This window comes from Gossypium raimondii, chromosome 5, assembly GCF_025698545.1.
Source record: "Gossypium raimondii isolate GPD5lz chromosome 5, ASM2569854v1, whole genome shotgun sequence".
NCBI lineage: Eukaryota > Viridiplantae > Streptophyta > Magnoliopsida > Malvales > Malvaceae > Gossypium > Gossypium raimondii.
Window position 1 is genome coordinate 52,627,079 of NC_068569.1, and position 24,135 is coordinate 52,651,213.

Genomic DNA, 24,135 nt, shown 5'->3' on the forward strand with positions numbered 1-24,135 from the left:
TTCAATACCCTATATGGTATGTTGGATGGTTGGAGATGGTGTGTAGCGGATGGGGGTATGATTGTAAATCTACATCTATTGTGTTCTAATACGGTTTTTATTTTTGATATATGTCTAATTAATTTCTATTGATGATAAGATATGTTAAACACTTAGTTTCGAAACTCATTCTTTGCTTATTTGTTACTTTCAGATAACCCTCAGACTTAGGATGGGTCGGGGCGACAAGAGTTCGGATAAAATATTTTACTTTTCTTATGGTTAATTAAATATTAGGATGGTTGTGTTTTGTTATTTTTGGGGACCGTTCGATTTTGGACTATTAAATGTCGTTTTTAACCGTTTATTGATTTTAAAGGGAAACTTCATGAACATCAAAACGATAGATTTTCAAAACACGACTTATGTTTTCCAAATCTAATTTAACTAAAATTTTCGCTACAAATAAATGTGTTTAATCGTGTTTTCCAAATTGGACTTGACTGAGATTTTTAGTAAACATTTTCAAAGTATAATTAATCAATAGTTTCTTCGAATCTGTTAATGAAGATATGTTTTTCAGTAAACTGGATTTTTATGTAACCACCATAACTTCTAGACCGGAATTGGGTGTTGCAAAATTACTTTTGAAAAAAAATAAATATACAAACCAAATATAACATAAACGTATTACAAAAAAAAAGTCAAAAGAACACAACACCGCAAAACCCCCAGAAACCCACAACAAATCCAAGTCCCATGCCAGTGTAAAACCATTTCATGAACTGATCATCAGAATCTTCTTCACCTCCTACTGCAGGTTTGCCAGGAGGTGGTTCCACCATTGAGCAATTCAGGTCGTCGTTAATCAAGCTTTATGGATGGCCAATAACATACATAATTCTATTCCTAATGATGGTTCCAGCTCAAGCACTGCAATCATACAGGTGAAATGGGAACTGCCCCCTCTAGGATGGGTGAAACTCAAAATTGATGGTGTTGTACAACCGTTGGAAGGATGGGCCTCTATAGGGATATGTTTAGAGATTTAAGGGGAAACTGGGTACTTGGTTTTCGTAAATGCCTGGGTAAAGTTACGATCCTAAATGCTGAACTATGGATTTAGTATTTTATTATATATTTTGGATTCTACATGTCATTATCTACTATCATAAAAATGTTAGCCTATATTAAAAGGTGATCTAATTTGATTAAGATTTATTGGGCTTTAGTATGAGCCGAGTATGTATACATACTTTAGTAACTAATTTAGAGAAAAGAGGGCCGCGTTCTTTGAATTACTTGTGTGCTAATTTGGAAGATCAAAATCATAAAATCTGAAGATTTCAAAAAATTGATTGATTCAAGTACGCTTTCACATCTAGTTTTGTTCTTGATTTATTCTTGATGATCTGACATGATAGATTCTAGTTTGTTAAGTTTTAATTTAGATCTTGTTTTATGGTTCTAACAAGTGACATCTGAGCCTCATCATGTTAGATCATTAAGAACAAATTGATTCTCTATTATTTTTGGATTGATTTGTTTTAAGATTTTATGGATTTGATATTTTTATTTTCAATTATATATATTGATGTTTGAGATTCATATTGAAGTTTTTTATCTTTTGATTATTATATTAAAATTTTGGAGTTTAAGAATATCGATTAAAACTTAGAATTGATATCGATTATCCAGATTTGGATCTTCTACCGCCAAAATTACTATGTATTTGAATGTTTTCCATTTTTTTTTGCGCTCATTCAATTGATTATAAGACAAGGCATTGGGATCACCCATGCAACACCTCTTACTTGTGTTCGACGCTTGAATAGGGTACGAAGCATTACCAGAACATAAACACATGCAATTGTACAAAACCAAGACTTATATATATATATATATATATTTAAATTAAAACTTTTCGGTCAAGTCATGCAAGGTTGCATATCCACGAAATGCATCATCATGAACATATAACTTGATCAATATTAGCCAACACCAATGACTTTATACAAAATAAATTATCAAATAGCATAGACCAACATTTTAGGCCAAATCATTTATGACACATAACAAAATAACCATGCCTTCTATACATGTCATAATTCAAAATATTGATTTCAAAATACCAAAGAGTGTTGATAGTGTGGATGGATCTCCAATAATCTCCGCACCCCGAGCTAGCTTAGTGACACTTAAAGATAAGGAGAAAGAAAAGGGGTAAGCATATAGCTTAGTAAGTGAATATGTAAATTGTCGAAACAACTTTTTGAAAACAAAAATTATTAGTTGACTTAAAAACGAAAATTGCAGTCGCCACCAATCTTTTATTGAGGTGTGATCGGATCACCTTGAAAAAGATTTTAGGTCTACGAATTTTGAGAAAAATAGGTTCGGGAGTCGGTTACGCACGAGGAAGGGTTAGCACGCTCATAACGCCCAAAATTGGTACCGAATCGATTGTTTAATGTCTTAGTGTCGAAAATTTGAAAAGATTTTAAAATACGATCCTTTTAACTTGAATAAATTGAATTGACTAATAAGACACTCTTATTTCAAAGAAATAAAATGTCACACCCAATAAGTTAGGGCGCAACATTTTTAATCTTCAAAATTAAGTTTATCTTTTGACTTTTAAAACACAAGCATTTTGAGAAGGATATTTGGTTATTTGGGTCGAACGAAAAATTAGAACCCAATAAGTTAGGGTTCAATTTCTCGAAATTCCTAAACGCCGAATATTGCCTTTATTTTTAAAAATCCTTAATTTGAGGTAGCAAAATGTTGGATCCTAAATGTCATATCCAGTGAGTTAGGATCCAACATTTTAAAATCCTGAATATAAGCCTTTATTTGAAATTTGTACGATTTTATTGAAAAAGGGACACACGGCTATCTAAATTCAATGAAAAAAATTGAAGCCCAATAAGTTAGGGTACAATCTTCTCAAGAATCATTAACACCGAATGTTTTGAAAATTTACGGAATAAAACGACTTTAATGCTTTAATGAAACATAATTTTTAAAACAAATATAGTTGTTAGAAAACAATCTAAACTATAATTTCATAACTATTATGGCCTATACTATTATAGTTGTTAGAAAAATTCTTTCAACTAATTAAAAGTTGATATATGACATTTTCATAATATTAAAATTTTAATTTAATTAAATTATTATTTAATAATATCTCTCACACACATCTTCACCTTTCTCTTTTCCTTTATTCATAGCACCAAACATAGGAAAAGATATGGGTAAAAGAGTACATAATCCCACATTATTTAGGAATAAACGCAAATATGTTATAAGTCTATATAAGCGCATATCTCACATTGCTTAAGAAAATAAGGAAATGTGACTTTGGATTTATATAAAATATATTTTGTAAGTTTTATTTTCATAACTAGAGAATAATAAAAATTAGTTTTGCCACTTTTAGTGCTAATGTGGTAAAAAACGCTTCCAACTGGAAGCATTTTCGTACTCAATTTCTTCTAAATATAATTATGGGTAATAAACAATGCATGTCTTTCTTCTTGTCCAATGGGAAATTATCTTTTTGACTATTTCTACTCTTCCTTTGATTTTTCACGTGGACCTTTTTCTTCTTTAATCAATTACTTTACAATTACCTAATTTAAAAAAATGTATTAAAATTAAAAATGTATAGTTTAGATACTAATTTATCGTTAATTTTTTTTAAATAGACTTAACGTTTTACTAACGAAGATGCCAACTTGGAAAAAAATAGCTTAGATATTAAGATTAAAAAATGATACAATTTAGATAATAATTTATGATTTAAGCCTAAAATTAAAGAAGATTTTCAATGTGGTGACTATTATTATAATTTTGATTTTTTCTCCAATCAATATTTTTTTTCCATTTGATTAGCTAAGTAATCTTTTTTGTTTTGATGAAAGTACTTTTGGCAAAAAAGAAATGTACAAACCAAATATAAGATAAAGATGAAGGTATTACAAGAAAGTGAAAGAAAGACATCACAACTCTCTTCTTAATATATAGAAATTAGAAATCATCACAAACACAAATATGTATTCATTTATAAACTTTTTTATTAAGATTTTCTCAGGTGCAGGAAATATCACCTTCAGTTGCAGTTCTAATCAGACCTGACCTGAAAAACAATAATATGGAACTTTGTTATTTAGTTTAAGATATATTTCTCAATGTTGAAAGAACATCGTTAAGGAGTGAAGAAAGTCAATTTATTACCTTGTTGAAACACCTTTGATTCTCCTCACTAACCTTGTTTCCAGCAAAACAAATGAAACATAAACCCAATCCTTTGCACTATCCAAGTAGCGATAATATGAATGCCTCCATGAACGTTTGAAGAACACAACACCGCAAAACCCCCAGAAACCCACAACAAATCCAAGTCCCATGATAATGTAAAACCATTTCATGAACTGATCATCAGAATCTTCTTCACCTCCTACTGCAGGTTTGCCAGGAGGTGGTTCCACCATTGAGCAATTCGGTGAAACAGGAGGACCACAAAGTCCTCTATTATGGGAAAATGATGAAGGATCAAAGCTCTGTAGTTGAGTGCTGGTTGGAATTTTTCCTGACAACTCATTGTAAGACAAGTCCAAGATACTTAGAAATGTTAATTCAGACAAGCTCGTTGGGATGTTTCCTGAAAACTTGTTTCTTGACAGGTCAAGCACCTCTAGTTGTCTTAGATGCCCAATCTTTTGAAGAATGTTTCCTGTAAAAAAATTTCTTGACAGGTTCAATGCAACCAGTTCTTGAAGACTAATTAATTCTTCAGGAATCTCTCCTCTTAATTTATTACACGAGAGATCAATGGCTAGTAGCAGTCCAAGTTGTGGATAGTTTTGCTTTTTTCCCTTCCATGTAATCAATGCCTCATCAACATACCTAACATCAATCAACGATTCCACATACGGTTTATCTAACAGGTGAAGCTCAATCCTTCTATCTAAACTCACTTTTTTTACCATGGAAGTGAAATTATTGAGGCATGGTGGTATGGTACCAGAGATTTTATTTACAGAGAGGTCCAAGATTTGTAGATATTTCAATCCACAAAGTTGATGGGGAATCCTTCCGCTGAACTGGTTCCCTTGAAGGCTAAGAAAAACCAACGATGAAAGCTTCTGACCGATCCACATAGGTATTTCTCCTGATAATTCATTATCACTCAAGTCGAGAAATTTTAACTCGGCACAATTCTGTAAAGATGAAGGTAATACTCCAGAGAATTTATTACCACGTAAACTTAGCATTTCAAGAGAAACCAGAGATCCTAAGGAGCTTGGAAGTGAGCCTGAGAAACTATTATCACCCAAATTCAAAGCTTGTAAAAACGGGAAACTTCCAAAACAGTCTGGAACCACTCCAGAAAATAGATTATTTGAGAGATCAAACAATGTCAAAGAAACTGCACCAGTAAAATTGCAAATTGGAGAGACTGAACCAGTAAACTTGTTTTTGGAAAGGTTAATGCTCCCGATTAAACCATCGTATAAAGAAAAATGTGGCAATGGTCCAGAGAAATTATTAGAGCTTAGATCTAGATGGCTTATGTCGATAGAGTGAGTTGGAAAAGTACCACTGATCTGATTGAAAGACATGTTTATGTACGATAATCCCTGAAATTTGTCCCAAAACCAGTAGGGAAGAGAATCCGAAATTCCTGAAGCAGAAATATCAAGGTATTCTATGGAAGAAATTTCAACGTCAGGGTTTAGGACTTCCATTTGAGTCCGAAGCCAATCTGGGAAACCAGGCCCTAACTTGCAAGAGCAAAGATTTATTTGACTCAATTGAAAAGGAGGAATCCATCCGGTGTTGAATTTTAAAGTTAAAGAAGTGTACGATGAATCCAAGACCTGTAAATTGGTGAAATTTGAGAGATGACCTTCGGAAATCACATCACCACCAAAAGAATTCCCTGCAAGCCGCAAGACATGCAGGTTGGAAAGTTGTCCAATGCTTTTGCTTATGGATCCATTTAAAAGGTTGTACCCAAGATCTAGAACCCTAAAATCTGGTAGTTTTCCGATTGCATTCAACCCAGAATCGCCCCTAACTTGATTCTCAGCTAGTACCAAAAGATTATCATTCAGATAAAGTTCTTGAATAGCCTTCATGTTCCCAAAAGCTTCTGGAATTGGACCTTTCAACTTGTTACTTGAGAGATTAAGGGAAACAAGGTTGCTGCTAACATTAAACAGCCATGGATATATGGCAGAAGAAGGGAGATTATTATCAGAGAGATCGAGATAGGTGAGAGATGTAGAAGAGTTGGCAAGGGAAAGTGATGAAGAAGATATGCTTGGAAGATCACAATCTCTCAGATTTAGTTTTTGGAGCAAAGGAAGGTGGCTAATGACTTGAGACCAATCATTGGCATTGCTCAGGTTAGTGAAACCGAGATCAACCTCTTTCAAACGAGAAAGATGGGAAAGCCACTCAAGTTTTCCAACATTGAAAACTCTACCGTTGCCACCCAAGCTAAGAGTCTCCAACATTGAAAGATTTCCAAGTTGAGAAGGAATTGGACCTCTAAAATTAGCATTAGAGAGATCCAGTAATTTCAATTTTTTCAAAGAACCAAAAAACTCTGGGATGAGACTTCCATTAAAATCATTACTGCTGAAATTTAAAGCAGTCAAATGATGTAGTTTAAGCAGTGAAGGGCTAATTGTACCTGCTACAACCCGAAGTTGGTGGCTAAAATCGAGCATTTCAATGTATCCTGTAAAGCTGCTGCAATAGACGCCAAGCCATTGACAGCACTCCTCACTTTTCCAAAAAAGGGCGTCGATGCCTGAAACACCGGTAGCTTGAAGGCTGTGCTGAAATTCAAGTAGCGCTTTTCTCTCACTCTCTTTGCAGACGCTAGCATCGGTGCATTTCTCATGAAGAAGAAGACAAGATATTGCAAAAAATAAAACAAGTTTATGAGACCTCATACTTGACATCGTAATCATGAAATAAGAAGCAAGAGCAAATGAATGCTAATAGCCGAGGAAAGCCCTCTTTATAAACACCCAACTTGAATGGTAATGGTAGCAAATCAATTATGGGTGTTGAATTACTTTTGGTCATTATCTCTAACTTGAATTACTTTCATTCTTTTATTTTTGTTCTTTAATCAATCTCTTTACTAGTCCTTTCAATGATGGGAAAAATAAATTGCATTAATATAGTTGAAACATGTATTTATCATTTTCCACACTTTAATGGGCGACTTAGACTTGCTTTTAATTAACTTATTTTCAGCAAAAGTTTCTTATTTCAGCATTAGTAAGCTATTGGCTTTGAATTATTTACTAGTATTATATAATTAATGTAACAAGAAAATACCTTGTAATTGTTGACTCGAATTACTTTTTTGACTGTTAGAGCTAATTAAAGATTAGAGTTTTGTAGCAATCTGCTCGAAATTTCCGCATGGAAACTTAGCAGAATGTACTGAGATTATTTTATAGGGAATTATACCCCCTGACATCAAACAATTTCATGTTCAACATATGCTGCCTGGGATTTCCGGGTTACGATTTATTAGGCTTTAATAATTTATTATTATAAAAAATAATATATTATTTTATTATTTTGGACTCTACATGTCATCATCTACTATCATAAATAGTTAGGGTTGAAAATGGAGGAGAAAAATCTTCCCGTATTGAGCGTTTTTAGCTACAAAACGACTTCATATTTGATACATGCTGTCCGGTATTCCTACTCATAAATAGTTTCCCTGAAACAACATCGATGGGAAAAATAAATTGCATTAATATAGTTGATACATGTATTTATCATTTTCCACACTATTAAACCTTTAATGGGCGACTTTGACTTGCTTTTAATTAACTTATTTTCAGGAAAAGTTTCTTATTTTCAGCAAAATGGTTTCATATTTAATACATGCTGTCCGGGATTCCTAGGTTCCAGTGTCTGAAAATTATCCTAGGATTCTCGGGTTCTAACATACACAATTAGGGTTGAAAATAGTGAGGGAGAAAAGGCATGCCTGTGAATAATCTCTCAATAACGTGTGATAGGGTGAAATTTATGAGTCCTACTATACCTTTAATTGATGACTTAGACTTGCTTTTTGTTTCAATTAATTTAATTTACCCACAATTTTCTTCTTCAGCTTCATACGAAGCAAACGAACAATGGGTCTTGAATTACTTGTGTGCTAATTTGGAAGATCAAAACCATAAGATTCGAAGATTTCAAAAAATCGATAGATTCAAGTACGCTTTCACATGTAGTTTTGTTCTTGATTTATTCTTGATGATCTGACATGATAGATTCTGGTTTGTTAAGTTTTAAGTTAGATCTTGTTTTATGGTTCTAACAAGTGGCATCTGAGCCTCATCATGTTGGATCATTAAGAACAAATTGATTCTCTATTATTTTTGGATTGATTTGTTTTTAAGATTTTATGAATTTGATATTTTTTTATTTTCAATTATATATATTGATGTTTGAGATTCATATTGAAGTTTTTTATTTTTTGATTATTATATTAAAATTTTGGAGTTTATGAATATCGATTAAAACTTAGAATTGATATCAATTATACAGATTTGGATCTTCTACCGCCAAAATTACTATGTATTTGCATGTTTTCCATTTTTTTTTGCTCAGTCAATTGATTATAAGACAAGGCATTGGGATCACCTATGCAACACCTCTTACTTGTGTTCGACACTTGAATAGGGTACGAAGCATTACCAAAATATAAACACATGCAATCGTACAAAACCAAGACTTATATATATATATTTAAATTAAAACTTTTCGGTCAATTCATGCAAGCTTGCACATCCACGAAATGCATCATCATGAACATATAACTTGATCAATACTAGCCAACATCAATGACTTTATACAAAATAAATTATCAAATAGCATAGACCAACATTTTAGGCCAAATCATTTATGACACATAACAAAATAACCATGCCTTCTATACATGCCATAATTCAAAATATTGATTTCAAAATACCAAAAGAGTGTTGACAGTGTGGATGGATCTCCAATGATATCCGTACCCCGAGCTAGCTTAGTGACACTATAAGATAAGGGGAAAGAAAGGGGTAAGCATATAGCTTAGTAAGTGAATATGTAAATTGTCAAAACCACTTTTTGAAAACAAAAATTATTAGTCGACTTAAAAACAAAAATTGGAGTCGCCACCGATCTTTTATTGAGGTGTGATTGAATCACCTTGAAAACGATTTTAGGTCTATGAATTTTGAGAAAAATAGGTTCGGGAGTCGGTTACGCACGAGGAAGGGTTAGCACCCTCATAACGCCCAAAATTGGTACCAAATTGATTGTTTAATGTCTTAGTGTCAAAAATTTGAAAAGATTTTAAAATACGGTTCTTTTAACTTGAATAAATTGAATTGAATAATAAGACACTCTTATTTCAAAGAAATAAAATGTCACACCCAGTGAGTTAGGGCGCAACATTTTTAATCTTCAAAGTTAAGTTTATCTTTTGACTTTTAAAACCCAAGCATTTTGACAAGGATATTTGGTTATTTGGGTCGAACAAAAAATCAGAAACCAGTAAGTTAGGGTTCAATTTCTCAAAATTCCTAAACGCCGAATATTGCCTTTATTTTTAAAAATCTTTAATTCGAGGTAGCAAAATGTCATATCCAGTGAGTTAGGATCCAACAATTTTAAAATCCCGAGTATAAGCCTTTATTTGAAATTTGTACGATTTTATTGAAAAAGGGATACTCGGCTATCTAAATTCAACGAAAAAAATTGAAGCCCAGTAAGTTAGGGCACAATCTTCTCGAGAATCTTGAACACCAAATGTTTTGAAAATTTACGGAATAAAACGACTTTAATGCTTTAATGAAACATAATTTTTAAAACAAATGTAGTGTGATTGAACGGCAATGTACAATGTAAAAGGATAACTTGGAATCTAAACATACACCAAAGAATAATAAACAAGCAATAGATAAATTCAAACAAGAATAGCAACAATGATCTTAATCACATTATGCAAATATCAATATAAATATTCAAAAACTAAATAAATCTATTATCAATTTTTTCAAAAGATACACCAAGATAATAAAATAATAATAATCAATATGTCCTATGTATAAAAGTTTTAAAATAAATTACATATGCAAATTCGAATAGACCGAAATAGAATTAAAATAACCATTGAGTAATTGCATTTGAAATAGATGACATACATATAAAATAAAAACATAACAGTAATAATACATATCTAGTATATACATAAAGATTGAAGTATATAAGGTATTTAAAGTGAGTTTTTTTAAAAGAAGTAAATAAAAATCGGTTTTAAATAAACACAGAAAAACTTAAAATTAATAGTCATAATAAGATCAAAACAATAATATATGTTAGAAATGAATAATTTAAGAAGTCATACATAAGAATAATAGCATTAAAAATATTATCATGTAAACATCTAACATATAGGAATACAAAAAGGTGGATTTTAAGATATAACATAAAATAAAACATTAAAATACATACAAACTATATCAAATTTTCATAAAATAAATCATGTTAAATTTGAAAACAAAAGTATAGAATGGATTTAAAAATAATGTATAATAAATTTAAAACAATATTATTTTGAAATATTAACGTAACACTAGAAAAAAATAAATATGTCAAAATAAGAACTAATTTAATTTCAAATTAAGTTAACAAAGGCTTGGTTAAAATTGAAACGAAATTAAAAGAAAAAAACGAAATAAAATAAAATAATGGGACGAAAATTAAATTGAAATTAAAACAAAATTTAATAGGCAGCAAACATAAAAAATAATAATAAAAGAAAGATAAAATTTGAACTGGATTAAAAACCGAGGGACTAAAACAGCAAATAAACGCATAAATCTGGGGATTCAATTCTGATGGACGAAAACGACGCCGTTTTTCTGTGGATCCAAATGGAATCATAATAAAATGTGCAGTGAGATTTAAAAACCTTGAAGATAAACTGATTTGAAATAAAATTCAATGCGGAGGGACCAATTGTAAAATAAACCATAGCGCAAAAAACACGCGGATCCTTCCCTCGGGTCGGGTCACCGCGCGGGTACCAATTTCATACGACGCCGTTTTGAGGCCACCGTAATCGGCCTTAAACGACGCCGTTTCTATCTAAATATAAAAGCCTAAACAAACCTTAATTTAAAACAGACTAATCACATTTTAAAAACAAAAACCCAAGGGAGATAAATCATCCGCGCCGCTCTGTAAACAATCCGTTCATAGCCTCAAACACTCGTCTGGCTCGGATTGCGACGGAGTAAACGATGTTTAGGTAGCAGGTAAACTCCTAGCCCTTTACCTTCTCGTTTTTATTTTATTCTTCGCACAAATAATAAGTAAAAGAGAAAAGAAAATCCGGAAAAGAGAGAAAAATCTGAGATCACCTTCAATATTCTGCTTTTACCTAATGCGAGAGAAGAAGATGGCAGTCAACTGTCATTATTGCGACGCATCAGGGATGCATGCTCTAAGGAGTGGACTGTTGGAATCCAACATGTTTATAGGGAAGCCAATACTGTTGCAGATGCTTTGGCAAAATCATGCCCTGTGGAAGAAGTTGTTTTAAGGCTCTTTGAAGATCTTCTATATGAAATCCAACAGCATCTTTGTCATGATTCTTTGGGCTGTTCTTATGATACATTAATTTTTTTTCTTTGGAAAAGTAATTTGAAGACCAATTGTATAATTATTAACTTAAATTTTTTGTTTGAAATGGTAATTTAACATACCACGTCAGCTTACTGTTACATTATTAACAGCAATTAACGACTCAGTGGCTAAAATGTTACAATACGTTAACGTAAATGACTAAAACAGAATATTTTAAACATAAATAACTAAAATGTAACCTAAAGGAAAAAATGACAATTTTAATAATTTTCCCATAATTATTTTACAACAATAATAAATTGGTTAATTGAATTTTAACTCATAAAATTTGATTAAACTACCTCATATCTTTGTTTTCAATTTTAAAAAGAAAAACCAAAATACAGAAATAAAATTATCAATGTCAATTAAATAAACTTATCACCTAAAAATGATTAAAGAAAACATTAATTAAAGGATATCCAAATGCCAAAAAGTCATTTTTATAACTTTGGCAACATTGCAACTCCTTTAAGTAAGTGTATCCATTTTGTTTTCCTTTTGGTATTTACATTAAATTTTATACTTCATTACCAAAGCAAAAACTTGCCTTAAAAGGTTCTATCATTTTTCTTTTTTTCAACTTTCAAATATACTTCCACTATATATAACTACGATAATAAAAAAAACAAACAAATAAATAAAACCATGAACAATTTCTATAAGAATGTTTTGTGCTTCATACTTGTTCAAGCAATAGCCATAACCTCATTAATAACTTTATCAAGTTCAGAACCTAATAAAGGTGGTCATGATAATAGCCCTTGGATTCATCCGTGGTTCAAGACATGGCATATCTACGCCGTTAATGGACTAAGCCAAGATCAGACACTATTAGTTCATTGCAAGTCTAAGGATGACGATTTGGGCATCCATAACCTCACTGTTGGCTCCGAGTTCACCTGGAAATTCAGGCCGAGGTTCTTTGGGGGAACACTTTTCTGGTGTTACATGGCTTACGACAACCTTCATGCTTCGTTCAAAGCATTTTGGGATAACCAAGCGTTGTATAATGTGTGTGATTGGGGAACTTGCTTTTGGATCGCAAAAGATGATGGAATTTACATAAGAAATATTCCTAAAAATCGAGATGATTATTACTGCAATTGGGAACAAGGAGGATTATGATAATGAAAAAGGGAGTGTTTTATGTCCTTCCATTACCTGGTTTGCAATTATAATAGCAATAATAATCTATAACTGTATAAATTTTTTTACTCATAATGTAGTGTTGTGTCTCATGAAATATACTAATAATTCAATTTAGATAAAAAAATTGTGATTTGTGATGTTGATTTTTTATTTTATAAAATTATAAGGGTGGATATTTGATATATTGTTAGTGTCTTTTTATTTTACAAATAGTCTTATAAAATTGATATGACACTCTAACCTTATCTTAATATTTTAATATTTTACTATACTCTTATATGACACTTGTCAACTCTAATCTTATTTGTGGAGCTCAAAAACTTCAACGGCCGTGTACTAAATAGTTCCTCATATTATAATTTTTTTAGATATTTATGTGTTAATAATTCATTACTCTCTCATATCGTTGTCAATTCATCTCATATTTACATAATTTTTCATAGACAAATTCACATACCTAAGAATTAATAGAAGAGAAAATATGAAAACTACACACGTATTTTTGTTTTGTGCAACTTTATACATGTAATTTTGATTTGATCTAATGTTTATAGACCTCTAACACCATCACTACACCAAAACGGGCTTTTAGCGGCGTTTTTAGCGGTGTTTGAATAAAAAACGCCGCTAAAGATCGAGCACTAGTGCCGCTTCCTGGAAAACGCCGCTAACAATAAGCAACAGCGGCGTTTTTTAAAAAGCACCGCAAAAAACCTAATCCAAAACGACGCAGTTTTGTGAGCTTTGTGGATTTAGCGGCGTTTTTAAGGAAGCGCCGCTAATGCTCAGGGCTTTAACGGCGTTTTTGAGAAAGCGCCGCAAAAAACCTAATCCAAAACGACGCAGTTTTGTGAGCTTTGTGGATTTAGCGGCGTTTTAAGGTAGCGCCGCTAATGCTCGTGTATGTGGCGTTTTGAGAAAGCGCCAAAAAAACCTAATCCAAAACGACGCAGTTTTGTGAGCTTTGTGGATTTAGCGGCGTTTTTAAGGAAGCGCCGCTAATGCTCAGGGATTTAGCGGCGTTTTGAAAGCGCCAAAAACCTAATCCAAAGCAGCGCAGCTTTTGTGAGCTTTGTGGATTTAGCGGTGTTTTTAAGGAAGCGCCGCTAATGCTCAGGGCTTTAGCGGCGTTTTTGAGATAGCGCCGCAAAAAACCTAATGTAAAATGACGCAGTTTTGTGAGCTTTCGGGGATTTAGCAGCATTTTTAAGAAAGCGCCGCTAATGTTCAGGGCTTTAGCGGCGTTTTTGGGAAAGCGCCGCAAAAAACCTAATCCAAAACGACGCCGTTTTGTGAGCTTTCGGGGATTTAGTGGCGTTGTTTAGAAAGCGCCGCAAAAAACATAAGGCAAAACGACTCCGTTTTGTGCGCTTTCGGGGATTTAGCGGCGTTTTTAAGGAAGCGCCGCAAAAAAACCTAAGCCAAAACGACGCCTTTTTTGTGCTTTCGGGGATTTAGCGGTGTTTAATTGATTTATTATTTATATTAATTATTTAAAATTGAACTTATTTCTAATTAAATATTTAAAATCTTCAAAAAAACTTGGAAATAATTTGAAATAAAACACATGGAAAAATTAAAAGACTATTAGTTAAAATAATTTTAAAATTTTTGGGTACATGATTACTAATTATTTTTAATTTATATAATAAAAATTTCTTATATAATCGTAAAAGAGATATTATTAATTTTAAAATATTGAATTAATTATCACTATAGTTTAGGGTTTTCAGTTTAGGGTATATGATTTTATTTAAGATTTAAGGTCGGTTTAAGAGTTCATATTTTAAGGTTTTAGTTAGGGAGTATTTATGGATTTAGGGATTATGGATTAATAGGGATTATGGTTTAATTAAGGGTTGGGATTTAAGGCTTAGGGGTTAGGGGTTTAGGAGTTAGATGTTAGCTAGGGGTTAAGAGTTAGGGATTTAGGGTTTAAGGTTTCAGGGGTCGGTTAGGGTTTTGGGTTTTGGGTTTAGATCATTATTATTATTATATTTAAAATATGTTATTATGTAGTTGTAAAAGATAATAATAAAATTGTTTAGGGTTTTTAATTAGTTTAGAGTATATGATAAATTTAATATTTAAGGCCGGTTTAGGGGTTCATATTTAAAGGTTTAGGGAGTACTATATATATATGGATTTAGGGATTATGGATTAGGGATTATGGTTTAATTAAGGGGCGTTGGTCGGGATTTAAGGTTTAGGGGTTAAGAGTTTAGGGGTTAGACGTTAGTGGTTAAGAGTTAGGGATTTAGGGTTTAGGGTTTTAGGGGTCGGGTTAGGGTTTTGGGTTTAGATTTTTTATTTATATTTTAAATATGTTATTATGTAATTGTAAAAGATGTATAATTTAGGGTTTAAATTATGCCTTGAGAGAGATGTATATAATAGATAGACTTAAATATTTATATCATTTCAATGATTCATTTAGGGTTTAATAAGGTTAAGGTTTACTTGAGATTTGGAATTTTATACAATTAATTAATGCTTTTATATTTTAAAAAATTGAATCTAAACCATTTGATATATTTAAATATTACCTTAAATCAATTAATAAATAAGTTTAAAAAATAATAGATTGCTATGGATAATGTAGGTATAATTATTAAATTTGGAGAGGGCCAATTTATAAGAAATAAAATTAAAATACAAAAATAAAAATGAAATAAAACACTAAACTTTTAATTTTATCTAATTTTATAAATATTACTTAAAAACTAAAATTTTAATTCTATTTAATTTTTATAAATATAACTTAAAAAAACCTATGTATTAAAATTTTCCAAAACGGCGCCGTTTCAATAAAGAATTTCATTTATTAGTGGCGTTTTTGTCCAAAATGCCGCAAAAAAATTCTTAATAATATAGACAAAACGGTGTAGTTTTTGGCTACGAATTTAATGGATTTCGCGGCGCTAGGAGAAAAACGCCACTAAAGGTCAGCATTAGCGGCGCTACGCTAAAAGCGCCGCAAAATTTCATTGTTGTTTAAACAAAACGGTGTCGTTTTTTATTAGCATTAGTGGCGCTATGATATAAACGACGCAAAGTTCGAAAAACTATGTATTAAAAACTATGATTTTTTGTGGCGTTTTTTGTAAAAAGCCGCAAATACTTTTCAAAGAATCGTCCATATTATTCTCAAATTTTCGAAATCCCTAATTTCCCCCTAAAACCCCTAACTTTACAAAATGCAAACTTCTACTGTTCCAGGTTAGCTACTCTATTCTACTGTCCTCTGGTTTCAGTTTTTAGTTCTAGGTTTCCTCTTAAAATTCCCTCCCACACACTCTTTTTTGTTCTTTTGTTTTTCATTTTCATGGTTCCACACTTGGAGAGACCCAAACCGACGCTTCGCCAGACACAAATCGTGGGAAGACAGTTGTAAAACGAATATAAAGAAAAGGGGGGAGGGGTTGAAAGGTGGCTCCTTCTTGCTTAGTTGTGCTCCAAAATAGATGGGGGCTTTGGCGCCAGCCCTTTCCACTTGGATAGCTGAAGATGACCTTCTTTTGAAGAACGCTATTGAGGTACTTGCCTTTTCTTTTCTCCTTCATTGGTTTTTAAGAAAAGGAATAAAATAAAGATTGGGTCTTTTTCATACTTGTTTCAGGAATTGGTTTTACTTGTGGTCTCAATTAGACTTTTCTTCTGTTCGTATTTGCTGTCAACTTGAAGTCTTCCTTGTTTTTCTAGTAGCTAGAAAATAATGCATTTTTTTTCTTTTAAATTTCTCGCCCGTTCTATTTCCTTGTTTTATTTATTAGAGTTGCTGAGCTTATTTACGTGTCCTTCTTAGTCTTTTGGATGTATGGCACTGCCACTGTTCTAGTCTTCAAATTCTGGGTTTATTGTGTTAAAGCGTGGATTCATTGCAATATAAGTTGGTTGTGTTAAAAAAAAATTATACGATTCTTGCATTATGTTTATAAAGTTAGGATATTCATAAGATTATCCTCATGTTGTTGTTGTTTCAGAGGAATTCTATTGCATAATGCCAAAATTTGTCAGTAGATAGATTGCTTGTGAGAATGCGATGTAGAAATATTACTAATAAACATGGTTTGCGCTGTGCCAAAGTGTTTCTATTCATGGATGCAAGTAGCTTTTCTAAAACATGAAATGACATTACTATGGTTGGTCTGGTAGTGCCCTTATTTGCAAAGAGTGCATGAATATCAACAGGAAAATGGGATCCAAATTGTGCATTTAGCATGAATATCAAGAGGAGCAGCATCCTTGAAGATCCTTTACCTGTAAATGGCTTCAAAGAAAGTGTCTGAATATTTGGAAGAATGAATCTTGAAGTTCGTATGAAGATATTGGAAGATAAAGTTGACAACGAAACCATCAACTGGATGATGGAGAACTTTAAACTCTCAGTCAAACAACAGGTAAATTCAATCTTACTTTTAAAAGAACTTGATTACATATGTAGTAATCTCCAATCACACTCTTAAATAAAGGTTTCATTCACTTCTATAGATTGAGGCTGTTTTAACCAAGGACGAACTTCAACACCTTGCTTTCTTATGCAAATCCGAAGTTGATTCAATTGGTAGGTTAACTGCTGGAATCTTGCGGTTGCTCAAGCTTGAAAAGTGTGCCGCTCTCATCACTGAATCATCTAATTCTGAGTCTTCCCTGGTGAACCTTACTAACATTAAAGAACTTAAACAGAAACTGGATAACATGCATAGTTTACTGCTGCAATTGCGGGTTCAAATTTGAATTTCTTTATCAAAAAAATATTTGCTTTTGATCATACATTTTTACTCATTCTTTATGTATATAGTAAACATACTATAATTACATGTCCGAGTATATGAGGTTTATTAAGCATTGATGAAAGAAATTTAGTTGGTGTAATCCGAAATTTTGTTCATGTTTTTTTACTTAGTTATAAATAAGGTAACACTAGTTCAATCGGTTCAATCATCGGATTTTAATTATTTTGAGAATTTTTTTAAAAAATTGAGGTTTTTCATTATATTTTAGTTCATTTTCATCCTTTGTTTTTGAAAAAAATTATGATATTTTTTATGCATTGCTTGAAGTAATTTTAAAATTTTGGGGGTTAAAAGTAAAAATTTAACAAAATTTAACGAAATTGAGAGATTAAAATTGATATTATTCCATTTAACGAAAGGTGTAAGGCCATTGTTTGCCCCTAAGCATATATTCTGAATGTATTCATAGACATTCATATATCCAAATGAAAATATTAATCTTTATAATAAAAAAAATTGAAAAAATAATTAATCAACTTTATCTTCCAAAGTGTTTCTATTCGTCCTATGAATTGTGTTTCTACTTTATTGAACCCTGTTTCAGTCTATTTCTTTGTACCCTTTTGCAAGCTGGTGCTTCTTTGGAATCTCTTGCTAAGGGTACTAAGAACTCAATGGGCTTGTCAACAATTGCAATTGAATTGCATGAAGGTGGTCATATTTATTTTCTTTATGAAAATTTTCTTCGCTTCATTTTCTTTGATATTTTATTTTGTTTTTTAGTATTTTTCCTCTTTATTTTGATTTTAATTTTTTTCATATTTGAAGAATCTTCTATTGTTTTCTATATACTCATTTCTTGATCGGAGTTTGGTTTTAATTTATGTCGGTTTGAATGTCCCAGTGTAGTGACGGTGGCTTGTGGTTTTCATAATTTTATTGTTAAACTCTTCTAATTTCTTTAAAAAATAAAAGAAATGTATAGTATATTTTAGTCGCTGATATTTTGTTTGAAAATTTATCTAATCTCCTTTGTACTTAATTTTTTCTATTGTTGGTCGGGATCCACTTATTGAGGTGTTTATCGACAACCCTCCGGATTATTTTCTTTTACATAAAGCAACTAACCTTTTCCCACACCTAATCTGTTTTAAGTTCTTCATGATTGAACTTGAATGTTTCATGGTATGTAAGCTGATCAAGGTATAATAACGCATGGACTGAGAGTTCAGTCATGTTGGCTTCATATTTGGTGGCAAATTCTGTAAATAGTATTATGTTTTCTAAACAGGGATTCATTAGTACTTTGTAGTTTGTATAAGTGACATTCTAATTTTGTCCATGATTTCTTTGTTTACTGTAAATGTTTTAATATGCTTTTCTCTTGCCGTCTATCATTTTCCCCTATTAGTTTGGAGAAGGCCGCATTATCTGACGAATATTTTATTAAGAGGAAGCTTTATCCAAATGTTGATTTCTATTCTGGGTTAATATATCGGTAAGATAAGATTAATTTCACCGCTCACTTTGAGAAACTAGACGAATGTATAAGATATATTTTAGATGTTGGACCAGTGACAATTGAGGTTTTATTCAATAGGGCCATGGGATTTCCACCAGAGTTCTTCACTGTGTTATTTGCAATCCCTCGAATGGCTGGGTACTTGGCACACTGGCACGAGTCTCTAGATGATCCCGATACAAAGATAATAAGACCCCAACAGGTCAGTCAATACTTCAGGACTCAAACCTATATTATTATAATTATACTTATGATCATGACCGTGGAACCGAAATAAGCAACGAGGCATGTTATTTTCTTCTAGTGTAGTGTGATTCCATATTCTTGGTTGGGAAAATCCCTACCAACTTTGACTTGCTATGCTGCTATGTTTTATCTGGTACTCAATAAAAACCCTAGATAGTTGGCTATGAATTTTTCTGCTTTTTTTCTGAGCATCCAAAAGTATAGTTCTTTTTTTTTATCATTTATTTTAGGTGAACGATTGTAGTAGAAGATCTCATGGGAATTTAGTTTAATTGATGAATGCTACTGTGGTATAACAGCAGAAATTGTGAGAGTGAAGGAGGGGGAAAGAAGATGAAAGCAAAAAGGAAACTTGGTGATAGTGTAGACGGGAAACGGGACTTAAAACGGCAGAGGGTTGTGGATTCACCATCTTCACCTCCTGAAGAGTCACTGTGCCTTATAATGACGATGAAGATGATGAAAGGAGAGCATTGAATCACATAGGCAGCAGAGAAGAAGATGGTCACAGAGTTGAAAGTGAAGAAGATGATGATGATGATGAAGATGAAGATGATCCATTTCAGTTTAATTTCAAAGGGTTTTTGAATTTCCATTTTAGTCTATAAATTTTACATTTTGAACTTGTGCATTTTTTTTTTTGCAATAAATTAGTTACACTATTTGAACTTGTAATTTTGCTATTTAAATATTAACATAATTTTTCAATATTTTGACTAAAAAATTAATTTATTATATGATTAAATACTATCTTTTTAACTAAAAGTATATAATTAATACTAATTAATTTTTTATATTAATAATGTTTGATTTTAATATTTAATATTTCTAAATGTTTTTTAAAAGTTAGTGGCGTTTTTTCAAAAACGCCGCCAAAGAATGGTGTTTTTAGCGGCGTTTGTAATCAAAGCGTCGCTAAAGGTCTTTGATCTATAGTGGCGTTTGTGGTAAAAGCGCCGTTAAAGGTCTTGAGCTATAGTGGCGTTTGTTAGAAAAGCGCCGCTAAAGATCCCAAGCTATTGCGGCGTTTGTGTAGAAGCGCCGCTATAGGTCCTGATCTATAGCGACGTTTGTGGTAAAAGCGCCGCTAAAGTTTGCGGCGATGACAACAGTGGCATTTTTTGCAGTGCTTTCAAAAATGCCGCAAATACTTTTAGCGGCGCTAAAAAGCGACTCTAAAGGTATAAAAAAACGCCGCTAAAAACCTATTTTGGTGTAGTGCATTATTTATACAACACCATTTTATATTCACATATTATATATACAAATAATTATATTTATTGTAGGTAAAGAAATTTTGGAACTAATTAAAAAACATCACGTGTCAAGTCGAAATTACTGTCAATAAAACCAAAGTTACCATGGGTAAAAATGATGGCATCATAAATGTGTCAATAAAACCAAAGTTACCCTTTGATGTTGGATTTTCATTTTGAATTTTTAAACCAAAATATTGCAAAATAATGACATCTTCTTTTCTCAAATTAATCCCAATTAAACCGTTAAATCATCAACATGAAATATAAATGGATGTGGGACTTTCCATAAATCACCTAAAAGGATATAAACTAGAATAAAATGATATCCAAATGCCAGAAAATCCATTAATGTAAATTTTAATAATTTTGGCAACATTACAACTCTTTTAAACAAGTGTGTCCATTTTGTTTTCCTTTAATTTATTGGAAATATCAAAAGAAATACCTGTCTTAAACCTTTAATCTTTTTCTACTTCCATTATATATAATTATGATAATAATAATAAAAGACAAAAACATTCTAAAACAAATTAAAAGCCAAAAGAAAATCATGAATGTTGCTCATACTTATTCAAGTAATAACTATAATTTCATCAAGTTCTGAACCTAACCAACTTCATACGTGATTCAAGACATGGCACATACATGTTATCAATGGGCTAAGCAAAGATCAAACATTGTTAGTTCATTGTAAGTCTAAGGACAACGATTTATGCGTTCATAATCTCACTGTCCACGTCGAGTTCACCTGGAAATTCAGACCGAGGATCATCATGAGAACTCTTTTTTAGTGTTACCTAGCTTCCCCCAACCATCACGCTTCGTTCAAGGTGTTTTGGGATGACTATGAATTGTATTATTTATGTGATTATAAAAATTACTTTTAGATGATGGGATTTATTACTAAAAATCAAGATTTTATTTATTACTATTGGGAGCAATAATTGTAATATCATAAGGGAATTGTTTTATGTCCTTCCATCATCTGCATTGTAATAATAATAATGATAAATTATTCCATATTACTATTATCACCCCCTCTTCTATTTCCCCTTTCAGGTACCTTTCGGAATTCTGTTGCTGGACCTAATACGCGGAGGCCTCGGACAATCACGGTTGCGAAAGATTATTTCCGTTTTATTTTCTGATTTATATCTTAATTATATTTTTGAAATTAATTTATAAAAATACATTGTTATTGTTAGCAGTAATGAGAGATTATGGATGTTTGTGCTTTCAATTTTCTTCTTTAATTAATCACTTTACGACTCAAATCTGAATAATGTCTCAATACCGTGTGATAGGGTGGAATTTGTTAGTCCTACTAAACCTTTAATTCATGACTTGCTTTCTGTTTCAATTCAATTAATTTGATTTACCCACAATTTTCTTCTTCAGTTTCATATGAAGCAAACAAACAGTGGGTCTTGAATTCTTCAATAATATGAATCAGAAAATACCCTGCAATTGCAATTGTTGTGTCCAATTACTTTTTGACTATAAGCACTAATTACTTTTTTCAAATTGGTGCCTCCATTAACCAAACTGTTAAATCTATTTCTAGATGCCCAATCTTTTGAAGAATTTTTCCTGTAAAAAAATTTCTTTACAGGTTCAATGCAACTTCTTTCATCAAATCTGTTGTGGAATAGGATTTGAGAATTTAAATTAATCAAATGTTTTCTGATAAATCTTAAATAATGTTTGGGTGATTTTTCTTCAAAAAAAAAACAAATTACCGTATTTTATGGGGTTAAATGTTAATTTGCATTTATTTATTGTTAATTATGTATAAATTTTTATAAAATTAATTTTTTGTTTATTTCTAATTCATATTCAAATTTTTATAGATACAAATATACGAGATATGATTGAAAATGTTAAATTTAGAATATTGTGCCGATTGTTATGAATTTTTAATTTGTTTGAAATTTTTATGTTTAAGTTATTAGGTATATTTAAGTTGTTGTGAAATTATTATGTTTAATTTGTTTAGATTGGTATTTAACATACACATCTTCACCTTTCTCTTTCCTTTATTCATAGCACCAAACATAGGAAAAATATGGGTAAAAGAGTACGTAATCCCACATTATTTAGGAATAAACTGCAAATATGTTATAAGTCTATATAAACCCATATCTCACATTGCTTAAGAAAATAAGAAAAATGTGACTTTGGGTCTATATAAAGATATATTTTGTAAGTTTTATTTTCATAACCAAAGAATAATAAAAAAATTAGTCTTATCGCTTTTAGTGCTGATAAGGTAAAAACTGCTTCCAATTGGAAGCGTTTTCGTAAAATCCAACCTACTCAATTTCTTCTACAACTCATATAAAGTGAGAAATATAATTATGGGTAATCAACCATGTATGCCTTTCTTCTTGTTCCATGGGAAATTATCTTTTTGACTATTTCTACTTTTCCTTTGATTTTTCACGTGGACTTTTTCTTCTTTAATCAATTACTTTACAATTACCCAATTTAAAAAAAGTATTAAAACGAAAAAAATGCATAGTTTAGATAGTAATTTATGTGTTAAAATTTTTTTAAATAGACTTAACGGTTTCACTAACAAATATGTCAACTTGGAAAAAATAACTTAGATATCAAGATTAAAAAATGATACAATATAGATAATAATTTATGATTTAAGCCAAAAATTAAAGAAGATTTTCAATATTTTATGGAGACTATTATTATAATTTTGATGTTTTTTTCCAATCAATATTTTTTTCCTTTTGATTAGCTAAGTAATCCTTTTTTGTTTTGATGAATTTACTTTTGACAAAAAAGAAATGTACAAACCAAATATAAGATAAAGATAAAGGTCTTACAAGAAAGTGAAAGAAAGCCATCAAAAAGAAAAAAAAAACAGAAGAAAGAAAAAAAAACTCTCTGGACTAAGTCCAGATTCGCCAAAACCCCCCCTTTCAAGGCGTCACACGGCGTTACGCCCACCGTGTAATGGAAACACCTAAGAATCTAATATAGTTGGGTGACTAAAAAAGATAAATTTTGAATAGTTGTTAAGTTTGGAGACTAACGTTGACAAAAAAAATTCAGGAACCAATAAGTGGAATATTACCACATTCTTGATTCATCCTTGTAAGAAAAATTTCAAACAAAATGACTCGCAATTTTGGAAACGATTTTGAAATCTATACCAACTCGATTAAGAGTGCTTTAATAAGTTATTGTTATAAATCAACTCAATACCAATTCAATTAAAAAATTATTTTAAAACCCTATTTTAATAAAGAATTTAATAATATATTATTGTTTTCCTCTTTCATTATTTTTATATAAAATATTTAAATAAAACAATTACAAATACACTATCTAAGGATTTAACTCAAACCTAAAAACACATTAAATCATGAACACTTTTTGTACTTTTATCATTTCAACTATAATTTAGTTATATATATTTTCATATAAATATAATTTTAATATCATGTTTTTCTTTTACTCGCGTAAATGAAATATCTGATCTAAGGCTTGATAA

General features: G+C 31.2%; 3 protein-coding genes across 3 annotated transcripts in view; 2 read left to right on the forward strand and 1 right to left on the reverse strand.

The window, feature by feature from the left end:
* The window catches only part of LOC105766539 (uncharacterized), a 67,383-nt gene extending 45,662 nt beyond the window's left edge, over positions 1–21,721 (forward strand). The window contains exon 12 of the mRNA XM_052630272.1: positions 21,684–21,721. The gene's annotated coding sequence lies outside the window, so the exon portion shown is untranslated. The remainder of the gene's footprint in view (positions 1–21,683) is intronic.
* LOC105767204 (receptor-like protein EIX2) lies at positions 4,075–6,962 on the reverse strand. Its single transcript, XM_052630492.1, has 2 exons — positions 4,222–6,962; positions 4,075–4,123 (listed from the first exon to the last, which is right to left on the reverse strand). The coding sequence occupies exons 1-2, from the start codon at positions 6,960–6,962 to the stop codon at positions 4,075–4,077; spliced, it is 2,790 nt and encodes a 929-aa protein (XP_052486452.1).
* On the forward strand, positions 12,358–12,837 carry LOC128041142 (S-protein homolog 1-like). The gene has a single exon (XM_052630493.1). It carries the CDS (start codon positions 12,358–12,360, stop codon positions 12,835–12,837), a length of 480 nt encoding a protein of 159 aa, XP_052486453.1.
* Positions 21,722–24,135: the final 2,414 nt, after the last annotated feature.